This window comes from Microcebus murinus, chromosome 8 (assembly GCF_040939455.1).
Source record: "Microcebus murinus isolate Inina chromosome 8, M.murinus_Inina_mat1.0, whole genome shotgun sequence".
NCBI classification, from domain to species: domain Eukaryota; kingdom Metazoa; phylum Chordata; class Mammalia; order Primates; family Cheirogaleidae; genus Microcebus; species Microcebus murinus.
Genome location: NC_134111.1, coordinates 41,776,420 through 41,802,794, shown reverse-complemented (window position 1 = coordinate 41,802,794; position 26,375 = coordinate 41,776,420). Strand labels below are relative to the sequence as shown.

General features: G+C 40.4%; 1 protein-coding gene across 4 annotated transcripts in view; it reads left to right on the top strand.

Annotated features, from left to right (window-relative positions):
- The window catches only part of DPP4 (dipeptidyl peptidase 4), an 83,533-nt gene that overhangs the window by 34,687 nt on the left and 22,471 nt on the right, over positions 1–26,375 (top strand). For all 4 annotated transcript variants that reach the window (XM_020288496.2, XM_012735717.3, XM_076005603.1 and 1 more), the window contains exons 6-18: positions 1,580–1,632; positions 1,746–1,818; positions 2,594–2,714; positions 6,065–6,225; positions 7,734–7,846; positions 15,925–16,060; positions 18,010–18,054; positions 20,175–20,282; positions 20,559–20,626; positions 21,591–21,644; positions 22,017–22,138; positions 23,710–23,757; positions 23,998–24,096. In XM_020288496.2, coding sequence (XP_020144085.2) covers positions 1,580–1,632; positions 1,746–1,818; positions 2,594–2,714; positions 6,065–6,225; positions 7,734–7,846; positions 15,925–16,060; positions 18,010–18,054; positions 20,175–20,282; positions 20,559–20,626; positions 21,591–21,644; positions 22,017–22,138; positions 23,710–23,757; positions 23,998–24,096 — 1,201 coding nt within the window. The remainder of the gene's footprint in view (positions 1–1,579; positions 1,633–1,745; positions 1,819–2,593; positions 2,715–6,064; positions 6,226–7,733; positions 7,847–15,924; positions 16,061–18,009; positions 18,055–20,174; positions 20,283–20,558; positions 20,627–21,590; positions 21,645–22,016; positions 22,139–23,709; positions 23,758–23,997; positions 24,097–26,375) is intronic.

Genomic DNA, 26,375 nt, shown 5'->3' with positions numbered 1-26,375 from the left:
CAACTGAGGAGCCAATATTGATACATTATTATTAACTCGAGTCCACAGTATACATTAGGGCTCAGTCCTTGTGGGTTTTGGCAAATGTATGATAGGTATCTACTATTATATTGGTGGATTTGACAAACGTTATGGGTCTTGACAAATGTATAATGACATGTATCCACCATTATGGTTCCATATAGAGTAGTTTCACTGCTGTAAAAATCTCCTATACCCTACCTATTCATCCCTCCCTTTACCCAAACTCCTGGCAAACACTGATCTTTTTAATGTCTTAATAGTTTTACCTTTTCCGGAAATTCATATGGTTGGAATCATGCAGTATGTATCTTTTTCAGATTGGCTTATTTCACTAAATAATATATATTTAAGTTTCCTCTATGTCTTTTTGTGGTTTGATAGATCATTTCTTTTTTATCACTAAATAATATTCTATTGTATACAATAGAAACTATAGTTTTTTTTATCCGTTCACGTATTGAAGGACATCTTAGTTGCTTCCAGGTTTTGGCAATTATGAATAAAACTGCTGTAAACATTGTGTATAGATTTTTGTATAGGCATAAATTTTCAACTTGTTCAGATAAATAGCAATGGGTTTGCTCATAAATTCATTTGACCTTGAAATGTTCTTTATGTAAACATTTTCATTTATGACTTCAATTTTTTATTAGATGTCAAATTATTCAGATTTTCTTTTCTCACTCTTGATAAATTGCTTTTCAAGGAATTGCTTTTTTCTATTTTTTAAAATTTATTGGCAAAAAAGTTAGTAATAGTCTCTTATAATCTTTTAATGTCTGTACAGCCTGTTGTGGTGTCCCATTTTTCATTTCTGATATTGATCATTTGTACTTTTTCCCCCCTCACTCTTACTAGGTTAGCAATTTTACTAGTCTTTTCAAAGAACTAATTTTTGGCTTTCTTAATATTTCTCCACTGTGTGTTTTCTCTGTTACTGCTCTTACCTTTATTATTTATTTTCTTCTAATTACTTTGGATTTAGTTTGATTTTCATCTCTAACTTCTTGAGATGGTTGTTTAAAATATCAATGATATATTAATATTTATTTTTATTTTATTATGTATTACTAGGTGGCTTTTAAAAAAATCTAAAGCACTTTACATTTTCATCATCAATAAAGTTAAACATGTCTTCACATTACCATCAGCAATAGAATCATGTATCTTTTAAATCTTTTGCCAGTAAGATGGGTATAAAGTGAAAATTTGTGTTTTCCTAAATAGGTGATCTTAACACATTATGGTACCTGCTAGGAATAATGATTGCTCAAAAAGTGGCACTTTGGCCCACTGTGGTCCTGGGGAAGGCTCTTTGGAGGAGGTAATGCCAGAGCTAAGTTATAGGCAAAGTCCAGAGGTATTTGTACTAGACGATCTCTAGGATACTTTCAAATTTCAAAATTCTAGGAATCTAGGTAGTGAATTATAAGATATGATAAAATTTGAGAATTATACAATCATACATCACAGTATCTATCATCTTGAGCTCCTATAGCAAGTGGCCAAATTATCAAGAATCTCAGAAGCCTGAAATGTCTGTTTTCTTTTATAGCAATGGAGGCATTCCTACACAGCTTCATATGACATCTATGATTTAAACAAAAGGTCAGTGACTTCCCCATAAAATCTATTAGGCTTTTCCACTGTAATTTTTTTTTTAAAGGAAACCCCACTGTGAGTTATTGTTTTGGTAATGTTTCCTTTTATCTTTTTTCTAGGCAGCTGATTACTGAAAATAGAATTCCAAACAACACACAGTGGATCACATGGTCACCAGTGGGTCATAAATTGGTTAGTGAGTCTCTCCTGTTGTCAGAAAAATATTGACTCAAATCTTTCATACATAGAAGCCATTATACTAACCCTGATACAAAGCAGACATCTTAGGAAATTAGTATTTCATTGCAAAATACAGTGTTATTGCTTAAGAAAATATTTTACTAGCCTACAAGAATAAATATAATTCCTGAAAGTATCTATAAAGAATTTATTATTCACTGGGAAAATGCTCATCAAACTCTTAAGTTCTTGTTATCCGTTGTACTTACTTTTGGACCTACACTTGTTTTCTGCAAGTTTTGTGTCCTTCTGTTTCATCGTAGACATATTTTCGTGTTCTATGGTGCTATGAGAATGTTAGAAGTCCAAAATAAGGTAAATAAGAAGAGGGAATGTTATCTGCAGTTTAACTTCTCTCTTCCAGAATGCAACTGCATTCTATCTCCTCACTCTCCTAAGAAAGAAATGTGCAAGTTTATGTCATTCTGTAGAAGTGGTCAGTCTTTTAGGTCTTTGCATACACTTTAGCATCCAAATAGTAGTAGTTTTGAGCTTCTTATTTTTAGCATGTTAAGAATGGTTTTAGGATTATTTGGGGATTGTAGCCTGTATACTTATAATTTAAGAATGGGAGGGAAGGAGTAAATGACTATTTTGCTAGAATTGAATATCTTACTATGGTAATCATCATACTTGCATAGATAAGTGTTTTTAAAACTCTAGGATAAAATACATTGCAACATATTATTATTGATACTAATACTTCTTTCTTTTTTCATCTTTCTAGGCTTATGTTTGGAACAATGATATTTATGTTAAAGTTGAACCAAATTTATCAAGTCAGAGAATCACATGGACTGGGAAAGAAGATATAATATATAATGGAATAACTGACTGGGTTTATGAAGGTAAAGACTTTAAAGCTTTTTCAAATCAGAAAATCTATAATCTGTATGTATAATCTATATTTTTATTCTAAAAATAAAAATTTATTTAAAAGTGGGAAAATTCAATGAGATTCAAAATAAGTTGTATTTTTTCCCAAATTGTCATCAGATCTCTTTTAGAACTCATAGCATAAGATGTCTCATAGACCAAGAATTTCTTAACATTACCTACTGCTCCCCTGTCCTCATTGTCTCACAATACTCCTCTTGTCTTTGGTTTATTGCTACAAAAGGCCTTTCTTTGTGGCTACCTTTTCTGGCTTTACTGGGGCATAAAAGCCTCCAGATTAACATCAGATGTTTCTCTAACCAGACCTACATAACCCAGAAGTTACTGAGGAAAACTAAATACTCCCACAACATTTAAAAGATGGTAAAATACTGTCTACATTTTGAATAGTACAGGGGAAGAAAATGCCTATTTTATAGAGGATTTTATTTATTTCAATTTGGACAAATTACAATTTTCTGTTTTTAAAGAAGAAAAAATAATTAGAAAGGCCGTGGAAACGTGAGTAGAAAATAAGACTAAAAAAAAGTTAAAAAGAAATATTGTCTCCTTTAGGATAAAGAATTTTACATACTATTAGGAACACGTTTGAAAAACTTAGAAAATATTAGAAAAATATTTTTCATGTCCATAGTTACCAAGATAAAAGGCATTTTGAGGTTGTTCCAAACTGTTCACAAGGTTGCCTCATCCTTGTTAGAAAGACTCATTTTTATTTCAAACTATTATTTCTTCTTTGTAGCTAAAAAAAAAAAAATAGTTTGTCTTTATGATTTAATTTTGGTTCTTACCCACGCCAAATCAGGTTCAATTAATTGATAAACATTATAACAACAACAACAGAAACATCGCATTAAAAGAAAGATAGAATTCCATGGCCTATAAATAAGGGTTTGATTAAAATTTATAATGAAAGTTACTAACACTAGTTACTTAGAGATTCTTTAACACTTGTTGGACAGCATGGCACAGCCTCTGGGCCCATCACCAAGAAGTGCCTCTTCCCAAAACTGTGACCCTCCCTCGGAAACGTCTGGCCCTTTCTAAGATAAAAAACACTGCTAACACTTTCATTTTTTTGGAAGTAGACAGTAGCCAGGGGGCTCTTGTTTTGCATGTTCACGAGTAAGCCACTCATGAGCAGAATGACTTCACTGCTCCAGCTTGAGTTACTCCTCTCTAAAATCTTTCAGTCCTTAGAAGGAAATTATTGCATGGTCAATATGGAAAAAAACACGTTCTGCATTCAAAATAACCACTGCTTCAAAACATAGTACACTACCTACTACCTGTGCTTACAAGTCATTTTAAAAACCAAAACCTTGCTCAGATTGTATTGATTTCATGTAATTGTAGTTGTATAGACTAGAATCACTGGGTAAAAGGTAAAGGAATTAGGTATCAACTCAATATATGAAGAAATTCTTAGAGGAAACCTTGACTTGAGTCATAATGCCTAGGTTCTAGTTTTTTTCTTTTTTTTTTAAACAGAGTCTCACTCTGTTGCCCAGGCTAGAGTGCCGTGGCATCAGCCTAGCTCACAGCAACCTCAAACTCCTGGGCTGAAGCGATCCTCCTACCTCAGTCTCCTGAGTAGCTGGGACTACAGGCATGTGCCACCATGCCCAGCTAATTAGTTATCCAGCTAATTTTTTTCTATTTTTTTAGTAGAGATGGTGTCTTGCTCTTGGGCAAGGGGTCGCGAACTCGTGAGCTCAAACGATCTGCCTGCCTCGGCCTCCCAGAGTGCTAGGATTACAGGTGTGAGCCACCATGTCCTGCTGTAGGTTCTAGTTTTTATCTAAAGCAATTCACTTAATCTAAGCCTCAGTTTCCTTCTCTGTGAAATGGGCTATGAATAGACTTGCCTGGAGATCTTTGTGAAGACTATATTAGATGTGTTTTATAAATTCTAAATTGCTGCATAAATACACGTGTATAGATCAATGGTGCAGATATGAAGCAGTTAACGGAGCTGAGGCTGCCTAACCCATTTCTGTTACTAGAAATGCTGAAACAAAGGCAGGAAGGGGCAGTATAGCATGGAGATGAAAAGCATGAAGTCAAATCTGACATGTCTGGGTTGATTTTTGATGCTACCAATGATTAGCCATGTGACCCTAGGCAAATTGTTACCCTCTTTAGGCCTACCTCACTTTGTTCATCAGTACAACGGGTTGTTGTGAGGATTAACTGAGATAATACATGTTCATTGCTTATCAATGCTTGGCGCATAATTAGTATTCATCAAATGTCTACTGCTCATCACAATACTTATTACATTTATTATTGTAATTTTTATCATTGTTGTTAATATTAAAAATGAGTATTTGGAAGCAACTTGTAAAGAGGTGTCAGGCCTCAGAAAAGTAATTGGAATACATGATTTCCTAACTCTAAGATTCTAGTTTCTATGCTTTTGCTTTTACATTTACACTCTCACGAGACTTGTGGGATAAACAGGAGTCACCATCCCGTCGACTTGACTCTTCCGTTCCCAGTTGGTGAAAGAGTTTTCAACATATTAAGAGCCAGCGGTTGAATGTCTCATGAACAGACCTGGTAATAAACACAGAGAGGAGCTATCTTTACCAAAGATTGAGAAGGACCCCAATGATCTACTAGAAAGCAAGATCTTTTCTCTCAATTTCTTCCATCTTTGACCTTCTTTCTATACCCATCAGCATATACACCAGAGGAGGATGTTAATCCAAGGGAGTTTTCAGCTTCTGGGCTGGGCAAGGAGATGTTTCTTAGTAGGGGTCTCATGGAGTTCCTTGCCATTCTAAATCCATCCTTCCCACACCTTGTTTGTGCCAAGAGTAGTAAACTCTGGGCACCATATTGGTTCGGTAGCCTGGAGCTACACACCACCCACCAGTACCCTGCGGGCTCAGTACAAACTGAGCCCAGTTGGGGAGAGTATGCTGGCATGTTGACTGTTTGAAAATTAGAAAGGAGAATCAGCCTCCTGTGTGAAATTTACTTTTAGTATGTTTTGAGGCATAAATTTAGAGGATTATAAGATAAAGAAAAAAATGTAGAGCTTATATTAAATATTGCATGCTAAAATATTCTAAAATGGTCCAACGGGTTACTTATTTTTACAATCCAGATATATCTTTGAAGATTTTATTTTTATTCATTTGTATTACTCTGATTTTGGAAGCCCAGCAAACGCAAAGTGGTTCATTAGTTGAACTCTACTGTAATTACTAAAGCTAATGAGAACAATATTTTGAATGCCAAAGCCAATTTATCAGCTACTTCTTGTAACAGAACAATTTATGTCTTTTTTCAGAGGAAGTCTTCAGTGCCTACTCCGCTCTGTGGTGGTCTCCAAACGGCACTTTTTTAGCATATGCCCAATTTAACGATACAGAAGTCCCACTTATTGAATACTCCTTCTACTCTGATGAGTCATTGCAGTACCCAAAGACTGTACGGGTTCCATATCCAAAGGTCTGTGCTCCTATTCGTATAATGGTTCCGTAATTTGATGGGAAGAGAATGGTTTCATTTAATCCCTTCCTGCTAATGAAAATATTGTCAGTCTCTCTTCAACAGCTTGCTGTGATTACTCTTGCTGAAGTCAACAGCATCTGGCAATTTTAAAGTATTTTTATTATCCCAGGAAAGAGTGTGATTTAAGGTTTTGTAATTTCTCCAAAAACTTTGAGGAATGACAAGCAGAAAAAAATGGGGAAAATGCTTTTGAAAGAGAAGGGGGAATGAAAATATTTGAATGGAGGAAAAGAGAGGCTGTAATTGAATCAGAAGCTCATCTCATTTGTAGAAGTTGGAATGTGCCCTAGATGAAGTTGAAAACCTGGTTATATATCAGATCGTATTACTAATTAACAGGATACGCGACTAGTTTTAGTGGTTCTGTTATAGATTTGGCACTAATGTAAATTTCACAGGTCCTCCATTCGGAATAATAGTGTCATGTCTTGGTTTTCAAAGCTTTTCTCCCCTCCAAGATGCATGTTTATTCAAACTGAAGAGCTTTGTTATGCAGGGAAGCCAGGGAAGAGGGGGGTTTAGAAGGAAACCAGGGATTCTTCACCAGTACTGCAAGAATAGTGACCACAGTATAGGAATATCAAATAGTAAAGTGTTTTTGCTGTAAGCAGTTTGGAAAAAAGGGATTCTTATTTTTACCAGCTCACTCAATTTGCTTTATGAAGAGCTGCCATTTTAGGAAGACAGAGGAAGTTAAAAGAAAAAAAAGATCAGAGACTAAATATGGAGATGTGTTTTCAGTGGAATGTTATTTTTTGATGAGTGAAACTGGCAAAAAAAAAAACCCATGAAATGTTCTCACTAAAAATATCATATTATTTCTAACTAATCTGTCAATTGAAGATCTATGTGTATATTTAAAAAGGTTTTATAGGTTCTGTCATAATATTGATTATAAAGCTCCAACATGGTGAACCTGAATTTGGAGTGGAAATGATGGCTTTCTAATTAGCATCACTGGCTCTTGACTCAGGTTAACCTGATTTTTCTGGTGGATTGTGTCTTTGGAAGAGCCCAAGGTATTCTTCATAATCGACAGCCATCAAAAGGCTTTTGGTCTTGTGGGGTCAGGGTATATTGCTAATAATAGAATTGATTTTAAGAAGTTTATTTTCACACCAAGTACATACATTATAAAGATAGAAACATTTATTACTTAAACAGAAGTGCTATGAACCTTCAAGTTTTATATGTAAATCACACATATATATGCACACACTATATACGTACACACACATACAGTTATATTATGTTTCACTTTGAACACGAAAAGGTTGCATTTGATGATTCTCCCTTAACATTCACTTTATTTATATTAAATTGTTTGAATGCATCTGATTGTTATAATTTATAGACATAATACAGACATTTTGTGCAGTTTTAAATTTGTGCAATAACACTATATTTTTTTTGTCAATACCAATTCTGTGGTTGTTTTTTCCTAGGCAGGAGCTGAGAATCCAACTGTAAAGTTCTTTGTTGTGAATACAGACTCTCTCAGCTCAGCCACCAATGCAACTTCCATGCAAATCACTGCTCCTGCTTCTGTGTTAATAGGGTAAGGCTCTTTTCTTGAATGCTCCGGTTGTGAACGGTTTCACACTTTCTAGGAGAGAACTTTTCAAAAGTGAATGGCAGAATCAATCTCGGCCTCCCATTGTGTCACCCCCAGTCACCCCCAGGGACAGTCTGTCCTTCCTTCATTCTGCAGCTCTTTGTCGAGCACCCGCGTGCTGTGTTCAGGCTGGGCACACCTCTGGTGATGGGAATGCACAATGGACAGAGCACCAGCAGCCCTGATGTCTTAGAAGCTGGAGCTCAAATGGGGGGAGGTGCGCAATCACCAGATAAGCAAAGGACAGTAGAAAATGCCAGGCAGTGGCAAATGTGGTGAGGAGAACCCAAGCAGGGCAAAAGTGATGGGGCTGGTGGGGGAGGGAGTCAGGGGAGCCCTCTCTGACAAGATGACCTGGGAGCAGTGATGTGAAGAAAGGGAGGACTGTCCACATGGTGTCCGGGGCACGATATGGCTCAGAGGAAGAGCAAGTGCAAAGGCCCTGCAGAGGGGATGTGCTTGGGGCACTGGAGGAACCGCAAGCAGGCCAGGGTGGCTGGAGCCTTTTGGGTGAAGAAGAGAGTGGAGAAGATAGAGGTCAGATCCCACAGAGCTTTGTTAAGAGTTAGAAAAATTTAGGGAAACGGTGGATTAAATTTGGGGAGCCCCCAAGTCATCTTTGGCCCCAAGATGTCACTTGCTTAAATAACTCTTAGTGATTTGAAATTTTGCCTTGGAGCACCTTCAGCCCCTTCTTTATCTTCCTGCAAAGAAGGCACTGTCCTGGGTGTAATGTGTGGCTATCACGCAGCTCTTCATTCATTCATTTGTGTTAACTTTTGCTGGTTCTGTGGTGGTTCCTAGGTAACAGCTAGCATGCACTGAGCACTCACTGTGAGCCAGAGACAGGGCATGACTGCTGGCTTTATCTTAAGACTCTTTAACTCTCTGTTTCCAACAGCGATTACAATACACCTGTTTTACAGATAAGACGATGAGGCCTAGAGGTTAAGAAAATGACCACTTAGGAGTCTATATTCAAACTTGACTTTCTGACTTGAAAGCAAGAACTATTAAACACTCTGCTGTATACCTCCCTCTGAGTGAATACAGCTGGTGCCCTGGGATTCCTGAAGGTACCATGAAAGCAGGATGGGGTGTCCATTTTCTCTGGGGTTGCATTAACAGCATCAGGCCCACCGTGGGCTGTGCTCTGCGTTTAGTAACTCATTACCTTAGTTAGAAATATCTGTATTGACCTGTTCATTCTGGGGGACAATTATTAGTAAATTAAAAATAAACATTTTCCCGTGTTTGTCCTGTGGTGTAAAAATTTGCTCAAAGGCTTTTTAAATCTGCCATTTGGTTCCATCCGTCACCTCTTCAATCAACACTGGCTGAGCAGCCTCTCTTTATACTCCCAAGTGTCCACAGGAAGCCTATGCCCTTGTAGCGCTTGTCATCGGGTACCAGGGGTCCTCACACTTTTTAAACAGGGGGCCAGTTCACTGTCCCTCAGACCGTTGAAGGGCCAGACTATGGTTTAAAAAAAAAAAACTATGAACAAATTCCCATGCACACTGCACATATCTTATTTTGAAGTAAAAAAACAAATGGGCAAAACACCCGCATGTGGCCCGCAGGCCGTAGTTTGAGGATGCCTGATAGACAGTAGAAAACATTATGATAAATGCCCCCAAGAGTGATATGATAGAGGTATAAGCAACAGGATGGAGGCATCAGAGGATGAGATCGGAGAAAGCCTCGCGTGGAACGTGCACACTGGGCAGGTGAGCTGTAGCAGGGCGTGGTGGGGACGAGGGCCGCTGGGGTGGGACCCACAGAGCACGGGAATGCACGGGGCCACCCAGGAAAGGAACGGCACAGCCTGGCGGGGCCACTTGGCCTGGAACCAGTATCTGTCTGCAGGGAGAATGAGACATGAGCGCCTGATCTGAAAAATATTCTGTCTGAAACGGACTTTAGACCTCCATCAAAGGTTTATAAAATTTTTTAAGACCCAGAAGTCTTTGTTCAAGTGAGACATAACGCAGAAATTAGTGTAAGGCCATAAAACAAATGGAAGATTACTGCTCAGGTTGGGCAAACCAAGAACTCGCTCCTCCAACCCCCAGGAGTCCCGGGAGATGAGAGGGAGCCTGGAGGGGCTCCAGAACCCAGTCAGAACACCACCGTGAGGCATGGACGAGACAATGGGCTCAGAGAGGTAAAATCATTTGTTCAGGGTCACACAGTAAGTCATTATGAAGCTGGGAACGGGACAGAGGCCTGGGCCTGCCAGACCAGACTATTTGAATAGTCGAGTTAAAATGTGTCGAGTGCTGCCTACGGCTGGGACTGTGCTGGATTCTGCCCCTTCCGTCTCATTGATTCCCCACAAGCGCCCCGTGGTGTCTTCTTCACAAGCCATTTTACAGATGAAGAGGCGAAGTGTTTCCCACGTAGAAATCATTTACCAAGGCACAGTTGTGAAGTGCTTGGCTTGGGAAACTTAAGCAATTCTCAGGACCTATTTTTGGCCCTGTGCGAATTCGTCATTAAGTCTTTGTTCTTTGTAGTTCTCGAAGCTGCACTTGTGGTGGGGATCCTCACTCACTGTGGGTATTTTGCATGGGATTTATGTTACCAAAGAACCTTTTTTGGAAACGCCACAGGAACGTGTTGTCTAGGGAACTTAAAACATACCCCTGGTCTCTGTTAATACCAGTAAGATTGCAATTTTTCTAAAACTAGACTACTAGTTTTCTAAAACTAGTTTTAGAGGGTCTAGTTTTAGAAAACTAGACCCTCTCTGGGGAGAACATTCTAGTACGTGGTGGTGCACTGTTTTCTGTCTTCATGCAAAGATCCAGCAGGGCCATGTCAATCCAGCGAGTCCTCACTCTTAGTAAATCACCCAGCCCCTTGGCTGTTACCTGGTAAAGCGCTGGTTTCTGGAGTGGGAAGCCTGGCCGGGGCCAGCACCCGTCCTCCCTCCTCTGCCCATGTTACCCTGGTGAATTTTCCTGCAAGGCCATGTGCTTTGCCACAGAATCTCTAGCAAGTGAAATCCTACAGGAGGATGAAGCTGGTTTGCGAATTTGCTAGGAGTGAACAGCAATGGGTAGAGATGGGCGGAGCGCTGCCTCTCTGACAGTGAGAAGGACAGAGAGGCCACCTTTCCAGCCACCCAGGCTTAAACCTGAACCAGGGCAAGCTCCCTGCCACCTTCCTTGATTAAGCACTAAAGTTGATCAGATCTGTAAAGCTGTAATTTGGATTGACTACTCAAAATGGGAATTTGAGAGCTCAAAATATTTGAGAGAAGATAGCATATAATGTAAAATTATAAATCTCCTGTTTTATTTAGAACAGTGCTTTCATTGCTGGCTGAAATAAGACAAGTTCTACAGGGTAGGGGCCAGTCTTACAACAGTATCTCCAGTGCTGAGCAGGGTATCTGGGACATAGCAGGTGCCCCACCAATATCTGTAGGACAAACTAATAGATAAGTGGATGGATGGACGGGATGGTGAATGAGATGGGTTATCCAGGGAACTTTGTGTGCGTTGAACAGGAGTTCACGTAGCCAGCACCAAGGATGACCTCCAAAATGACCTTGCATTGCAGTCCCTCCTTTCTACCTCTTCCCAGCCACCTGCAGATTTTGCAGCCTGAAGCTAAAGGAGGCCAGGAGAGGGAGGGCACGTTCTACTGAGTGACCCCACCCGACATCTGCTGCATGGTTCTAGGGGCCCATCGCACCCAAATCATTACCTGCCCCACTCCTGTTCTCTCCGCTTCTGAGGGAAATGATAGAGAAAGACATGCTATGTCCCTTCTGAACAGTTGATGACCCCTAGTCTATAAAGCAGGGGCATCGGGGCCTGAAGCTTTCACATGACAGGTAGATAAACTGGAGGCTAGAGACACCTGCAAGAATGGAGGCGGACTAGGGCTCCAAGGCCACTGGTGCCGCACCCCTCAGATCTGCTCCATCTCGCCCCACCCATTCCTCTCTGCAGCGATCTGTCAGCAACCCGGGAGGGTTGGCATCTCCACTAGAGTAGAGGGTGGCATGGAGCCCACGGGCAGCCCTGGCAGTATGCCCACTTCCTCGGATGATTCACTGAATTAATCACTCCACGGTTGCAGTTGCTCTTAGTAGCATTTTTCCCTCCACTATTATTTCTAGTTAGTAATGCATACCTTAATTTTAAGTGTCTTTAATGTATCAAAAGAAACATTTACACAAATTAAGGGAATTAATAGTACCCAACAGGTATTTATTAAATGCTTCCTGTTTACAAGGCATTGTTTTAGGACAGGCAGCCACTTTGCAGGGGGATTCCCTGTAGCATGATTTTTCAAAAGCCAATCTCTTTCAGTGCATTTGAATATGATTTGCTTTATAAAATTCAGTTTACACACACAACTCTCTAGGAACAAATAAATTTCATTGAGTAAAGAATTTTATGCTGAAAAGAAGCAAGAAGGTGAAGCTAGCTAGCAACGTTTCCCAAAGGGATGGGTGGAGGTTCTACAGAGGCAGCAAGTACAAACAGGAAGTTCAACTGCCAACTGCTTGATTTGAATCCTGGCTTCAACAGTTGGGTGATGTTGGGCAAGTTACTTAACCTCACTGCACTTACATTTCTTTGTTTGCAAAACGTGAGCTACAGCAGTACCCACCTCATAGGGTGGGCACGAGCTTTATGTCAAGCTCTTGGAATAGTTCCTGGCGCATAGTAGACTCCACATGGGTGTGAACTCATATTATGTCCAGAAATTACTCCATTGCTTTGGTATTAAAATTAGCCATATTGCCCTTGGACTAGGCCAGTTCCAGAAGTTAGAAGAGAGAGCTGGTTCCGAGTGTCTATCCTGAGACAAGCAGTATGGGCTCTCAGGAAGTTCCCTTGTCCACCCTCCCCCGACCGTTACTTATTTGCGTGTCTGTTTCTGCAGATAAAATGAGCATGCGGTGTGCAAAGTGTAGATGATAATCTTGCTTGTTAGATTTTTCTGATCTGAAATGGGGACTGAAGCTTTTTAGTAAAAAGTGCAATTACCTCTTGGTTTAAATCTTTGACTCTTAGACATCTCAGGCTGGCATGATCTTGGCTCAGGGCCGTGATGGAATGGAAGTATGTTTATAAGAAAATTCAAAAATTCCTGTCTATTCTGCTGGTGACCTGCCTTTGCTGAGCGTGCACAGGGTCCAGAGTACACCGTGGGCCACGGGGGAGGACAAAGGCAGTGCAGGGTCCAGGTTCTTTAGCCTTTGATCCAGAAATGGGCAGGGTTAGACAGCTGATGCACGTGAGTTTCCTGGCCGACTTCCCAAATTCCGTTCCTCAGTGTTTTCAAATGGGGAAAAGTTGCTTTTATATTGCTGATTTCTGAACCTGAGGTATAATTTTTAACTTTTAGCAGGGAAAGCTACTTAGTACTGGCTGACCCAGTGATCATGGCAAAGAGTTTTCTTCCTCCATCACCTGCCCCTTCTCCCTACCAAACACTTTTGAAAAGGGGAAGGCTATTTCTAGAGCCCAGGTTACTAATCTTTGCCCATGGAACCCTGGGATACTGTGTGCACGTGAGTGGAGAGGCTTTTTCCCCCTAAAGTGTGGCACATACTTTTCATCAGATTTTCCAAAAAGGTTTCTGACCTAAAAAAGCAACTACTGGTACAGAACGGGGTTAGCACACCAGAGCCTGTGGCCAAATGCAGTGCACTGCCTGTTTTCATATAGTCCACATATAAGAACGATTTTTACATTTTTAAATGGTTGCCAACAAAAATCAAAAGAACAATAATATTTCATGATGCATGAAAATTATATGAAATACAAATTTTAGCTTTTCAGTGGAGCACAGCCACACTCATTTAAGTAAGGTCTGTGGCTGCTCTCGTGCTAGGAAGGCCGGGGTGAGCAGTGTGGCAGATTATTTGTGGACCACAGAGCCTCAACTATTTACTATCTGTCCCTTACCTGAAAAAGTTTTCCAATCCCTGGTCTGGAAAGCTAATTTCATAAGGCTTCATTTTCTCTGTTGTTTTTCATTCTTCCATGTTCTTTACAAGGATTTATTACCTGTCCTGGGTAAGATTTATTCACCTTTCTGTTTTCTCATTCAAGGCTTCTGCATTGCACACATGCAGGAGAGTCAGGCCAGGTGAGGCACGCTGGCTCCCGGGCACGCAAAGAGGCATTCGCGCTCTCGGACCCTGCAGCCTGGCAGCCTCGGACCCATGAGCGCCAGGCACGGGGGGAGAGTGCAGAAGGAGGGGGTTTCCAAGAAGACATCGTGGACAGGGGACATTTAAGCTAAGACCTAAAGATGTTGGAGCACGGCAGTCATTCTAGACTGAGGACAAGGTTGAATAAAGAGGGGGCAGCCGGGACACCTCACGGGGTGTTCATGAGAACACCGGCCACCCAGACTAGATGGTGTCAGTCTCTTACGAAGCGTGAAAAAGGGCTACGTGGAAGGAGGCCCTATTTGTGGAAATGTGGCGCTCTGCGGCTGGGAGAAGGGGTTTGTTCTTCTTTCAGTACCTGTGCCCTGCAGTGGGGACAGCGTGGAGGCCCAGGCATCACTGGGCACATAACACATTAAGTGTCCCCAGCTGTAAACGGGGGGATAATAAAACCGTGAGGGGTTTAAAGTGCTTTATCCAGCACCTGACACATCCCGAGTGCTCAGTAAATATTTGTCTTCCTAGTAAGCATCTGTGAAGGGAGTGGAGACAGGAGTTGACCTATGGATCCTGCGGAAGGACAGAGCTATGTAAGCCATGAAAGCCAAGAGAGGATTTTTTTCCTTTTCTTCAGGGCTTCATTCCACAGAAATGTAGTGAGTGTCTGTTTTGAGCCAGGCATTCTGCTGGGTTCTGGGGACACTCTGTGAATGTGGGCCCTGCCTCAAAAAGCTCAAAGTCAAGCAAGGAGAGCAGTGACACAAGGAGGGGCAGCCCCTGGCCAGAAGGGACGAGCAAGGGGAGCCTGTTAGAGCATTGGGGGGTCGAGGGGGAAGGTGTGGCTATCGGACCAGGTGGGAAGAGGGGGATGAACAGACTCTGAGAAAAGGAGCCAGGCCTTGCTCAGACACGGGAGAGAGGAGTGATTTATGAACAGTTGTCCAAAATCACCCTGGGGGAAGAGGGTGGGGGAACAAAAAACCAAACTATCCGGAGCAAGTAATGCTGGGGAGGCTAGCAGAAAAGTGAATTGTGAATTCCGTGCATTTCACTATAAATCAGAAGGTGGTTCCAAAAAATTTTAAAGGTATGTGTTGGAGGAGGATACACTGCCAGAAATATCTCTATTTATATAAATTTATGTTAAAATACCACAGGGTTTCTCAATTTCTTCACTTGGTTCATGTTTTGACTCTTGAGAAGGTGTCTTTTTAGAATATAATTCTTTGATTTTCAAAGTTGTGGAGGTGTGAGTCAATTTTTTTTTTACCCATTTGAAAGTGAAGTTGAGAAAAAGGTCAGCTGTAATTTCACCCTAATACGAAGAATTTTCTGGAGAAGCACGTCAAATTACCGGAAATACTCACATTTCAGCCAGCCAGTGTCCACGTCCTCATTGTGCTTTCCCTTAAGACAGGAGAAAGGAGATGGGAAAACATCACCCTTGACTCCCTGGCACCTGCAAAGGCTGAGTGGAGGATTGATAAATCCTGAGCACATGGTTTGAGTCACGTATGCTAAGCCACCCTAGGGTGTCAGTGCTGCTTTTCCTGATGGATATATTTTAATTTCCATTCAAAATTAAATTGTACTTTGAACTTTAAGAAAGGTAAACTATTATGGTATTAAATGGTTTTATTAACCATTTAAAATTCTATTTCACATTAAGATGGATTTCTTTTCACTGAGTAAAATGTCTGTTTTTACCAAGGCCTGGCAAGTCATATTAATTAATATTCTCTCTCTCTCTCTCTCTCTCGCTCTCCTTCCTTCCTTCCTTCCTTCCTTCCTTCCTTCCTTCCTTCCTTCCTTCCTTCCTTCCTTCCTTCCTTCCTTCCTTCCTTCCCTCCTTCCTTCCCTTCTCCCTTCTTTCCAGGGATCACTACTTGTGTGATGTGACATGGGTAGCACCAGAAAGGATTTCTCTGCAGTGGCTCAGGAGGATTCAGAACTATTCGGTCATGGATATTTGTGACTATGATAAGTCCAGTGGAAGATGGAATTGCTTAGTGGTGAGATTGAATGGGGATGTTCTGCTTCTAAAGCAACATGTGATTGGAGGGCTCTGTAAAGTCAGGGACAGTAAAGGTTGGGAGTGAGGTTCCACCCTCACTCCCTACTCACGCTGTTGTAGTTATGGACACTGTCCCTTGGGAAGGAGAGAGACGGTGACTGGAAACCCAGGAGATAGAATCCAATGTCCACATTTAGAAAATCAAAGAGGACCAGCAGCTGCAAGGTCAAGGAACCATGTTTGCATAGAGAACATGTATGGGGTGGGGGATGATGGTCTGAGTACATGTCAAAAGAAGGAAAAATCAAGAGGCCACACATCCATTACCATTTCTGTGACTATCTTTAAGCAGGAAACAGCTGTAGGTAAGTACCAGTCTGAGAGGTTGCCAACACTGAGGCCAATTCCGTGTTACTCTAACTTTGAGATGTGGGGGTGTTTCTAGCCAGGAAACCACAAGGCCAGCCAGAGTTAGGGATTGAAGTTACAGCCCTCTTGGGAGCCAGCAGCCTCAGGAGGGATAGAGAGATTTGCTGGTATATGCCAAGGACACCTTTACAAGCCTCCTTTTCTGGTCACCGGCCCTGTGCCTACACATCACCTTTCCCTGCTCCCGTCCTGGCTGGGCACAGGGCAGATTCGAGCCTCAGAGAGCTTGAGCTCCTCGTATCTTGATTCACTTCTTCATTTATTTATGCAACAAACCTTGAATGCCTATTATGTTCCAAGCTCTATGCTAAGCTATGGATATTAAAAAAATGAGTTAGACAGCATGCCTGTCCCCAAAATGTTTCTGTTCTAGTAGGGAATGCCATTATGAAAATAATTCCCAACAGCTGCCATTTATTTAAAATTTACAGTACTCTAGGCACTGTGGAGACTGAGGGTTGACAAGTTTAGGGAGTTTGTTCAGGTCGTAGGACACAGCCAGAACTCAAACTGCAGAACCCAGCTCTTTGCTTCCTGCCAATCAAATCTCCATAATGTCAGGGTTGTGCCATGAAAGGGCTTAATCAAGGTACAGAGGGAATGTGGGGTGAAAGAAGGTGATCCGCCCTACTGGAGACAGGCATGTGGGGCAAGGAGATGACATGGAGAGCTATGGAGCAGCCTGGAATAGGTCGAGGGTGCTGGGCAGATAAGGGCTAGAGGCCCCCAGGAGTACAGGGCTGTGCAAGGGCTTGGGACATGCAGGGACTGTGAGTTGGGGGAAACACAGTGGGGGGACAGTGGCTAGAGGCCCCGGTGAAGTCTCAGATGCCATTCCAGGAGTATGGACTTACCTGGTGAGACGTGGGGAGCTGTTTGAAGGTTTTAAGGAGAGAATCATAATGAGATAGAACTGTCTGTTGCTACCTGAGGTCAGCCGGGGACTAGGCAGGGTGGAGAGTAGACCGGAAGGAGGGAATAGCAGCCAGATCTCCAACAAGGACGTGGTGGCAGCGGACCAAGGGAAATGTGCGAGGACACGAACAAAGGTGGTATCGGTGGAGATGGGCAGAGAAATCAACGAACTAAGCCACGGGGGCCGAGGGGAGGGGACTGGGGAAAGTGCAGGCATCTAGAATGACCTCCAGGTCTCTGGCTTGGGTGAATAGGTGCCACTAACGAGGAGAAGCATGAAGGAGTAGAACAGGCTGGTGGGATGGAGGAAAGAGAAGGAAATTCTCTTCTGTTCTGAGCATGTTGGATTTAAAATGCCAGAGGAACTTCCTGGACAGTGTGTGGGTATGGACCTGGGACAGAGCTCCTAAGCAAGATAGGTAAATGATCTATAATGTAATTACATGAAAAATATTAACATAAAGAAAAATACACGAATGGGTACTTTTCAAGTATTTTATTACAATTATAATTTTGTTTATATTACCACAAGTTATGGCTAAAGAATCGATTTTATCATCTACTTCTCTCTGAAATGCTATCATTGAATTTTTTCATTCCTAGGCATGGCAGCACATTGAAAAGAGTACTACCGGCTGGGTTGGAAGGGTAAGAATTAAGACTTAACAGGATTTTATGGATGATGGGTCAGCTACTCAGCTATTTAATATGTAGCTACTCCAAACTTGGGCTCTGCATGACTTGTTATTAATAGCAATATTAATTGACCTAGTTCTCAAAATATTTAAATGCTCCCTGTAGAGATATCTTTCTATGGAGAACATATAACATAAGCAGTTGGAAAAAGTAAGGGAACACGTGGAAAATCAAGAGCAGAGCAGACAAAACAAAACACATACTCTGGGCAAGTTGTAGCTCCCAGCAAGTTAAAAAGCAACCACTGCTGAACATTGGCCAAGATATTGAATGTGCTTGTTGACCTCATCTTTGAAGTTATGTGCGTTAAAGGCAGAAAACACGGTTTCTGTCCCCAGCCTGCACAAATGCCTATGGACATGTGACTGCAACCTGCGGCCACTTGGCAGCCACCCTACCACGCTCACTGTGTACCTTTCTTAGGAGGAAATCATACTGATGTGGGCTCACACTTTATTAGGCAGCCAGATGCATGCGGAGCTTTATCCAGGAAAGCACGGTGACCCTCAGAGACTTCTGCTTCTCGATCCTACTGCGTTAAGTACATAATGCACAGAAGAACCAACCACATTGCTACAAGACCATGCGATGAATCCAGCTGATGAAAGAACTCCAGCCACCACGACAACTCGCATAGAAGATGAGGAATCAATCTCACCTCATTTTTATGACCACTTCTATTAAGCCCCTTTTTCAAGGGAAACAAAGTGACTCAAAAAAAAAAAAAAAAAAGTAAAGATTTCACTTCTCCTGGGTCATAGAGGTAAGGCCCCCAGTCCAGGAAGACGACCCCGTCCAGCTGGGCTCGGAGCTCCGGCAGCATTCACACGTCCTTTTTCTTCAGGCATTGATTGGGCAGAGGGGAGAGGTTTGCCAACATGAAAAGTGGTTTCCTCCATGGCAAGAGACATGCTACACTTCCTCACGACTCTTTGAAAAAAATATGTTTTTTCCTCTCTGTATTTAACCAGACAGATGCCACTTTTCACACATTTCTACTAGGCACAACTCCATCCAGGGGAAACAGGGAAATGTATTAAAAAGATAAGGCTGTGAACACAGGTCTAGAGAGGGGAATGTGTTTCGGAGCTCTGTAATGAGAACACCAAGTGTACCGCACGCCTCAGCTTGCTCCATAAATGAATTCGCTTTAAATCACTAAATAGAAGAGGGAAGCATTTTTCTTCTTTCCCAAAATGGGAGCTGATGAGAGAGGAAACATCGAGGGTGAAGTGTACCAACAATTTTAAAAGACCATCTCCTACCTGCTCTCAAATGTAGCTAGGAAATCGAAATCATAAAGCAATATATTCCTTTCAGGCTGGGGTAGACGCTCTTCTACTTAAACTGCGTTATGCTCTGAGTACTATCTTTTATTGAACTGTAAACAAATGGAAATTTTGGTCTATAGTTCTATGCAATTTTTTTTTTTTTTTGTAAATTATTGACCATGCTTAACACAATGAAAAGGCTTACAATAAAAATAACTATATAAATGTTTCTGTATGAAATATACAACAGACATTCCTTATGGTATCTGGTCCAGAAATGGTTAAATACTGCCTAACTCTGACTTTCAAGAAGAAATTATGTGTTAAAAAACAGGAAAGAAAAATGCCCCCAAATTCCAAACCACCTCCAACCTGAGATAGTCAAAAATAACATCTGTTTCAAGAAAGCACATTAGAGACATTGAGGAAATTTACTCATTGAAACTGAAAGGTTAATGTTATTTTCCAGGCACGTAGAGGCAGAAGTCATAGTTATCCTCCACAGAGAGAAGGTGCCCCAAAGAACAGTAGCCACTTCTATTTACTGAGTGTTCTCTATAAGCCACTTTATGTGCATTCTCTTGTTTACTCCTCGCAGAATTTACCTATGAGTTTGATCTTTTTGTGCACATTTTATAGAGAGAGGATTTTCCTTTTCAGATACTCTAGTTTCATTCAGCAAGTAAATGAAGCATGCATTTTTGAGCATAGGTGTTAGGGAGGACTTTCTAAAACTAAAGTTGGTACTGAGATGAGACTAATGTGCTTTAATGCTTTTTTTTGTTATCTACAATTTTCTAGTTCAAGCCTTCAGAACCTCATTTTACCTCTGATGGTAACAGCTTCTACAAGATCATGAGCAATGAAGAGGGTTACAAACACATTTGCCATTCCCAGATAGATAAAGACGTGAGTATTCTTACATAATTTATTTCAAGTTGACCTTTTTTTTTTTTTTTTGAAACTAACTTGAAGTGGAAATCATTTAGTAAAGTTGATCAATGTGTGCGAACAATCAGACTGATTCAGATTCCTCACTGGTATATGTAGTAAGGTGGAATGGGCTGGGGAGTCCCAACAAGAAAGCCTGAGGTTATTTGAATGTCTGATATAAATGATTTAATCTTCCACTTAACTTTGATTAGAAGGAAAGTCTAATAAATACCTTTTTTAAAACCCTGTCAGGCCTGCACATTTATTACAAAAGGAGCTTGGGAAGTCATCGGGATAGAAGCTCTTACCAGCGATTATCTGTGAGCATCCTAATAATCTACGGGATATAAACCTGCTTGTCATAATCATGCCCTCGTTGCCCAGAAGGAGGGAAAAATCTCCTACAAATGAAGAGTAGTCTCTTTGGAATGTGTTCAATACTTTTTTCTTTTTAACATACGGAAGCCTTAATGATTTTCACATATGCTTAGCAGATTTGATACCATGCCACCAAGCAGCTCTACCTCTTGCTCTTACCTGCTTTACATTACAAGAGCTGAAGCCTCTTTTACTTGAACGTCGTGGAACACTGAACTAGCAATCGGGCATTTTGTAAAATTTCAGCTGGCACGGATTTTTTGAAAGGCTTGGAAAGGCAGTTTTATCTGTCCATGTCTCGGCCTTACTCTTTGGAAAATGGAAAGCTTTGCAGAAGCTGTCAACCGCCACAGATGAGTTAGTGGGAAAGAGAGTGTTATTTTTCATTAGAATCTTGGGCACTTTTATGATCCTTTATTGGTCTCACCACAGAGAAATTCTGCCACTGCCCGAAGTAGTTTTTGAAGACCCTCTTTAGAAGTGGCTCTGCCGCTCTCAGAAAGATGGGGCTCCTGCCATCTGGTAGCTTATGTTATAAGACAGAAAATACAGAAAACAGGATTGATAAATGGGGTCTTGATTTCAGGCTAGTTGTCCAGTTATATTTTTCTTACAAAAAGCTTCTTTTGAGCTTTTACTTGTCACTTTAATTAAGGAAGAACTCTCTGGTTTCATATATTTCAGTCTGTTAAAAAAATGCATGATTTCTATTAACATATAGAAAATCTCTTCTATGTAAAGATGATGGAGAAAAATGGCTTCTTGGGGGGGCGGTAAGGGGCAGGGGAGCAATGACAGGAGACCATGCATTGTGTGCACACTGGGCTTCGTGTTGCAGTTCAGTAGCATGTACCCAACTTTTCAAAAAATCATAATTAATGTGTATTTCATTTGTTTTCCTTCTAGATACTACATTAGTAATGAATATAAAGGAATGCCAGGAGGAAGAAATCTTTATAAGTAAGAGCTCTCTGTCACATTGTTGACTTGAGTCTTTTTAGCTGATAAACAATTTCTGTACTTTTTTTTGGTTTTTTGCCTTGTCCTAACTAATAGTAAACTGGGATTGCTCTTGAGCACTTTTATACCTTCATAAATCAATCTGCATGTCAACAAAAGAGAATGGCATTATTAGATGTTTTGTCATACTTCCAAACAATAGGAGGTTTGAGGTTATTATTAATTCAATGTATATATTTCACAAAAAAAGAAAGCATTTTGAGGATTGCTCTGGCATTCTGCTATCTTTGAAACTAGAATATGGCATTATTCAATTCCTTCCTTTCATTTATCCTTTCATCAAGTACTTAATTTCCACTGTTGGTTTTGCAGAATCCAACTTAATGACTACACAAAAGTGACATGTGTTAGTTGTGAGCTGCATCCAGAAAGGTGTCAATACTATTCTGTGTCATTTAGTAAGGAGGCAAAGTATTATCAGCTGAGATGTTCAGGTGAGTCTGAGCTGCCTGGGAGGGGGGCAGTAGTCGCGCTAACTCCCTCGTCTGTCCATCTGAAGCAGCTCCCTCCTTTCCTTTTGAACTTGAGGAGCTCTTGAAATCACTTAAGTCCTCTTCTCTCTACTCACATTTAAGTGGTGAGTTTAAACTACCTTTTCTTCCCCTTCTACCTGAAAGACTTGCATAGCTTGCTTTAGACTGAACATACATATGGACGCATGCGCGCGCGCGCACACACACACACACACACACACACACAGCCCTTATGCATAACAGGAGCACTTCCTCCTTAAATACATATTTTGGGGTTTTAAATTATTATTTTATGCACTTGTCCCTTTAAATGAGACGATGTATGTGGCTGATGCCTGTCACTCAACATGCCACTGCTCTATCTTCTGTTGCTATTATTTATTATGAATGGAGGACCCAGAGCAGGGAGAGGCAAAGTGACTTATGCAGGTCACACAGCTAGTTACAGGCACAATAGGACTCAAACACAGGCCTCTGCCTCCCAAGCCCTCCCTTTGAAACACTGCCCTAGGTTACTTCTCAAAATGAGAGAAAGACTCTGGATATTCTAAAAAAGAACTGACAATAGCAAAAGAAAAAAAAAGTTTTTAAAACCAGTTATCTGAATCTTTCTTCTTAATTGTTATGTTCCTTTACAGTTCTTTACTATGGCTGCTTTTAGACATTGTTTTTTGGGGCATGTGTTTTTATACTAGGCACTGCATTAAAAGCTTTATAATCTTTAAGAAAGCTCTATAAAGTAGAGATTATTATCTTCATTTTATATGTGGAGGACACTAAAACATAGATATGTCTTCCTAAGTCACACAGCAAGTAAGCCAGGATTCAAACCCAGGTCTGTATAGTGCCTGCGCTGCGGTTCCAATCAAGTGTAGAAATTAATATTATCACCCAAATGCATCAAAATTAAATTGCTCACAAAATAGCTTTTCTATACATTACCTTCCACTCTGCAACTACCACAGTTGGGATAAATAGTGACGATATGGGCTTGTGAGAAAAACACTTTTGCATGCCAGAAAGGAATCGCTTATCCAAGTCAGGCACCGTGCAGATGTGCCGCCTGGCTCGGGGACTCCGGAGTGGGAGCAGCAGGGGAAACCCGCCCCTCCCCGGAGGCCGGCGCCAGGGCTCCCCGACTGAGGCAGGGCAGGGCTGTGTGGTCATCTGGGATCACAGATACAGAGTTGGGGAAGGATGGCAGCTGCACTTCACCTCGCCGATGAGGAAACTGGGCTCAGAGATGAGAAGGTGCCCAAGGCACCTAGCAGGGCCGAGGTTCATTTCCCACTTCATTCTACTAAACCCTGTGCCTTCCCAGTAATATTTCTTACACTCAAAGTGTAATTATTTTAGGGGAAAAAAAAAAGGAAAAACAACTAACATTTCTTAAGCTTCTTATCCATAATGATATTAAGTATATGTTCCATCAAAGTTAAATGGTAACAAATGATATTTTTGAAAAGACATAATATACTGTTGTTTTTTTTAATACTCATCTAAAACATATTTTTCCCTGATTATGTTAACAGGCCCTGGTCTGCCCCTCTATACCCTGCATCGCAGCTCAAATGATACAGGTATTTTCTCATTTTTTTCCTTTATTTGCTTTCAGGAAGGTGCATGTAAATAATGCAAGTGCATAGCATTGTGTGATTTTCCTTGGCTTTAGAGTGTCTTGACAATATCTCGAATACAAGGCTTAGAACCTGAAGTATGTTTAGTCCCATCAGTGAATTTTGTGTTTGCTCATTACTGCATTGCAGAAGCCAAATTCATCACACTGTAATGAATTACTGCTGTCTCCTGTATTTGTTTAGAACTGAGAGTCCTGGAAGACAATTCGGCTTTGGATAAAATGCTGCAGAATATCCAAATGCCCTCAAAAAAACTGGACTTTATTATTTTGAATGAAACAAGTAAGTTAAATTCCTCCTGGAATAGTACTTGTCATGAAAAAAACAAATAAGCTATAACATATGTGATCATTTGATCTGAAAGTATGCATTTTATATTATATATAAATCTAATTTAGAAGCCTATTTTTCATGAAATATTCTGTCACATTCTTTTGTCTTAAAATATAGTACCATTCTAGGTAAAATTTGTTCTGTCAAGAGGAAAGGTATTTGGAGAAAATACACTATTGCTAGTTTAGTTTTATCCCACTAGGAACTCCAGTATTTTACTAGTAAGTACTAATTGTGCATTTAACTTAATGATATTCTAATATATTTTACCTTTAACCCAGAGAGATCAAAATTATCTGAGATGATTGCATAAAAAAATTAAAAATGTTGGCCATAAATTAGTGTCAGTCTCTGGAGAGAAATGTTGAATTTTTCCTAACCCTCTTCTCTTCCCATAGTTAGTTGAGTCCCTGGTCTGGCAGCCTGATCACAAATTATATTCAGAGACCACTAAAAGCAGTGGGTTCCTTCAACTAAAAAATCTTATTTATTTCTTTGTTTGTTTTTATTTGTTTTTTTCCAGTAAGGGGTAATAGCTTATAGGGGAGGGAGGAACCCATTAGTATTTATTTATTTTAGATATTTTTTTAATTTAGGAGAATAGAAATTATTCAATGCATCTAATAGTAAATGTCAGGAACAGCACTGGAAAGAGTAGAGTTTTTCAGAAGAACAGCTTAGAGCAGTACCACTCAAAGAGATTGTGCATGTGAGTCACCTGGGACCTGGTTAACATGCACATTGTGACCCAAAAGGTCAGGCTGGGGCTGGATTCCCAGGGTGTGTGTAGTAAGCTTCTAGGTGGTGCCAGTGCTGCTGGCCCTTGAGCCCAGTGGCAAGACGTTAGAGTTTTCCAGAGCCAACATTGAAAACCTGGTGCAGGGGCCATTGAATACTGAGATGTGACATCTATTTCAGTTGGTAAACAATGAGGACCTCTGAAGGTTTTAGGGTCAGGGAAGCCCACATGATAAGATGGATAACTTGCTAGGGAGTCCAGTTGGTTATAACCATTCAAACTGCAGAAAGAAGGGTATGAAGGGAGTCAGGGAGGGGGGAAGCAGGGAAGGCGGGACTATGGGAGTAAAAGACACCCCCCCCCCCAAAAAAAGAGCATGCATCTTCAAAGCAGTGCAACTAAAATGCCTTCTGATCAAATAGTGCTAAGTCAAACAAAGCAGAGATCAAATTGTGGATTTGGCATGTTCATTAAAAACATCATGGTCACCTGATATTTTGACATTCTATTGAAATTATAATAGAAACAAATTTTTGTTCTTAACAAGCACATTTAATCAGAAGGCATAACAATAACCAGCAAAATACAAATTGAAGACAAACCTATGTATATATTTTACTCCTAAATCTTTCTTTTCTCTTTAAGTAAAATAATTGTAACAAAGAAAAACAAAAGACAAAAAGGAAGGTAAATGTTAAGAAGAAATAGCTCTAGAAATAAGGAATTCTTTTTCTTTTGCCTACAGTTAAATCTACTGGAGCTGGAAACAATCTTATTAAAATGTGGGAAAACTCTCTTTTTTAAAGGTTTATTAGTATAACTCATCTTTAATTTAGAAGCAAAGGAAACTGACTCATTATTTAGAGACGAATTTTATTAAACTGATGTTAAATCAAGCGCAGAGGATCAAACAGACCCGTGGAAGATCATACAGAATGTGCACAACAGTTTGCTCCATGTAAACCCGATTTCATTCTGTGAAACACAGAGCTGAAAATGGGAACACAGCTCTGCGGTCTGGGATGGCGATAAGAATTACAAAAATGTTATTAAATCAGAATTTTAAAATAGAGTTGGGGCCAACTAAAAATCCTAAACAGCTTCAAGGAAATTCAAGAAGAGGAAAACATTTTGGAGGAAAACTTAGAACATAAGCCATAAACAAACTAGATAAGTACATCAGATGCCAAAGAACAGAATCATAAAAACAAAACATTAGAAATCCTAAGATGCACTTTTATTTTATGAGGCACCAATGTATTTAATAGATACATTAGAAACAACTTTATTGTTCTAACATTAAGTAGTATTTCAGCCTGAAAGATGTTTTTATATTTTAAAAATATGCTGAATCCAAGCAGTTCACTTTCTTTTTCTATTCTCATTTAACATATTGTTAAATTCTAGACATGACTCATCACTGACAGAGATAAGGAACAAAATCTTGCACTAATAATTGTTCTTCACTCACTAATTAATCTTTCTGTTT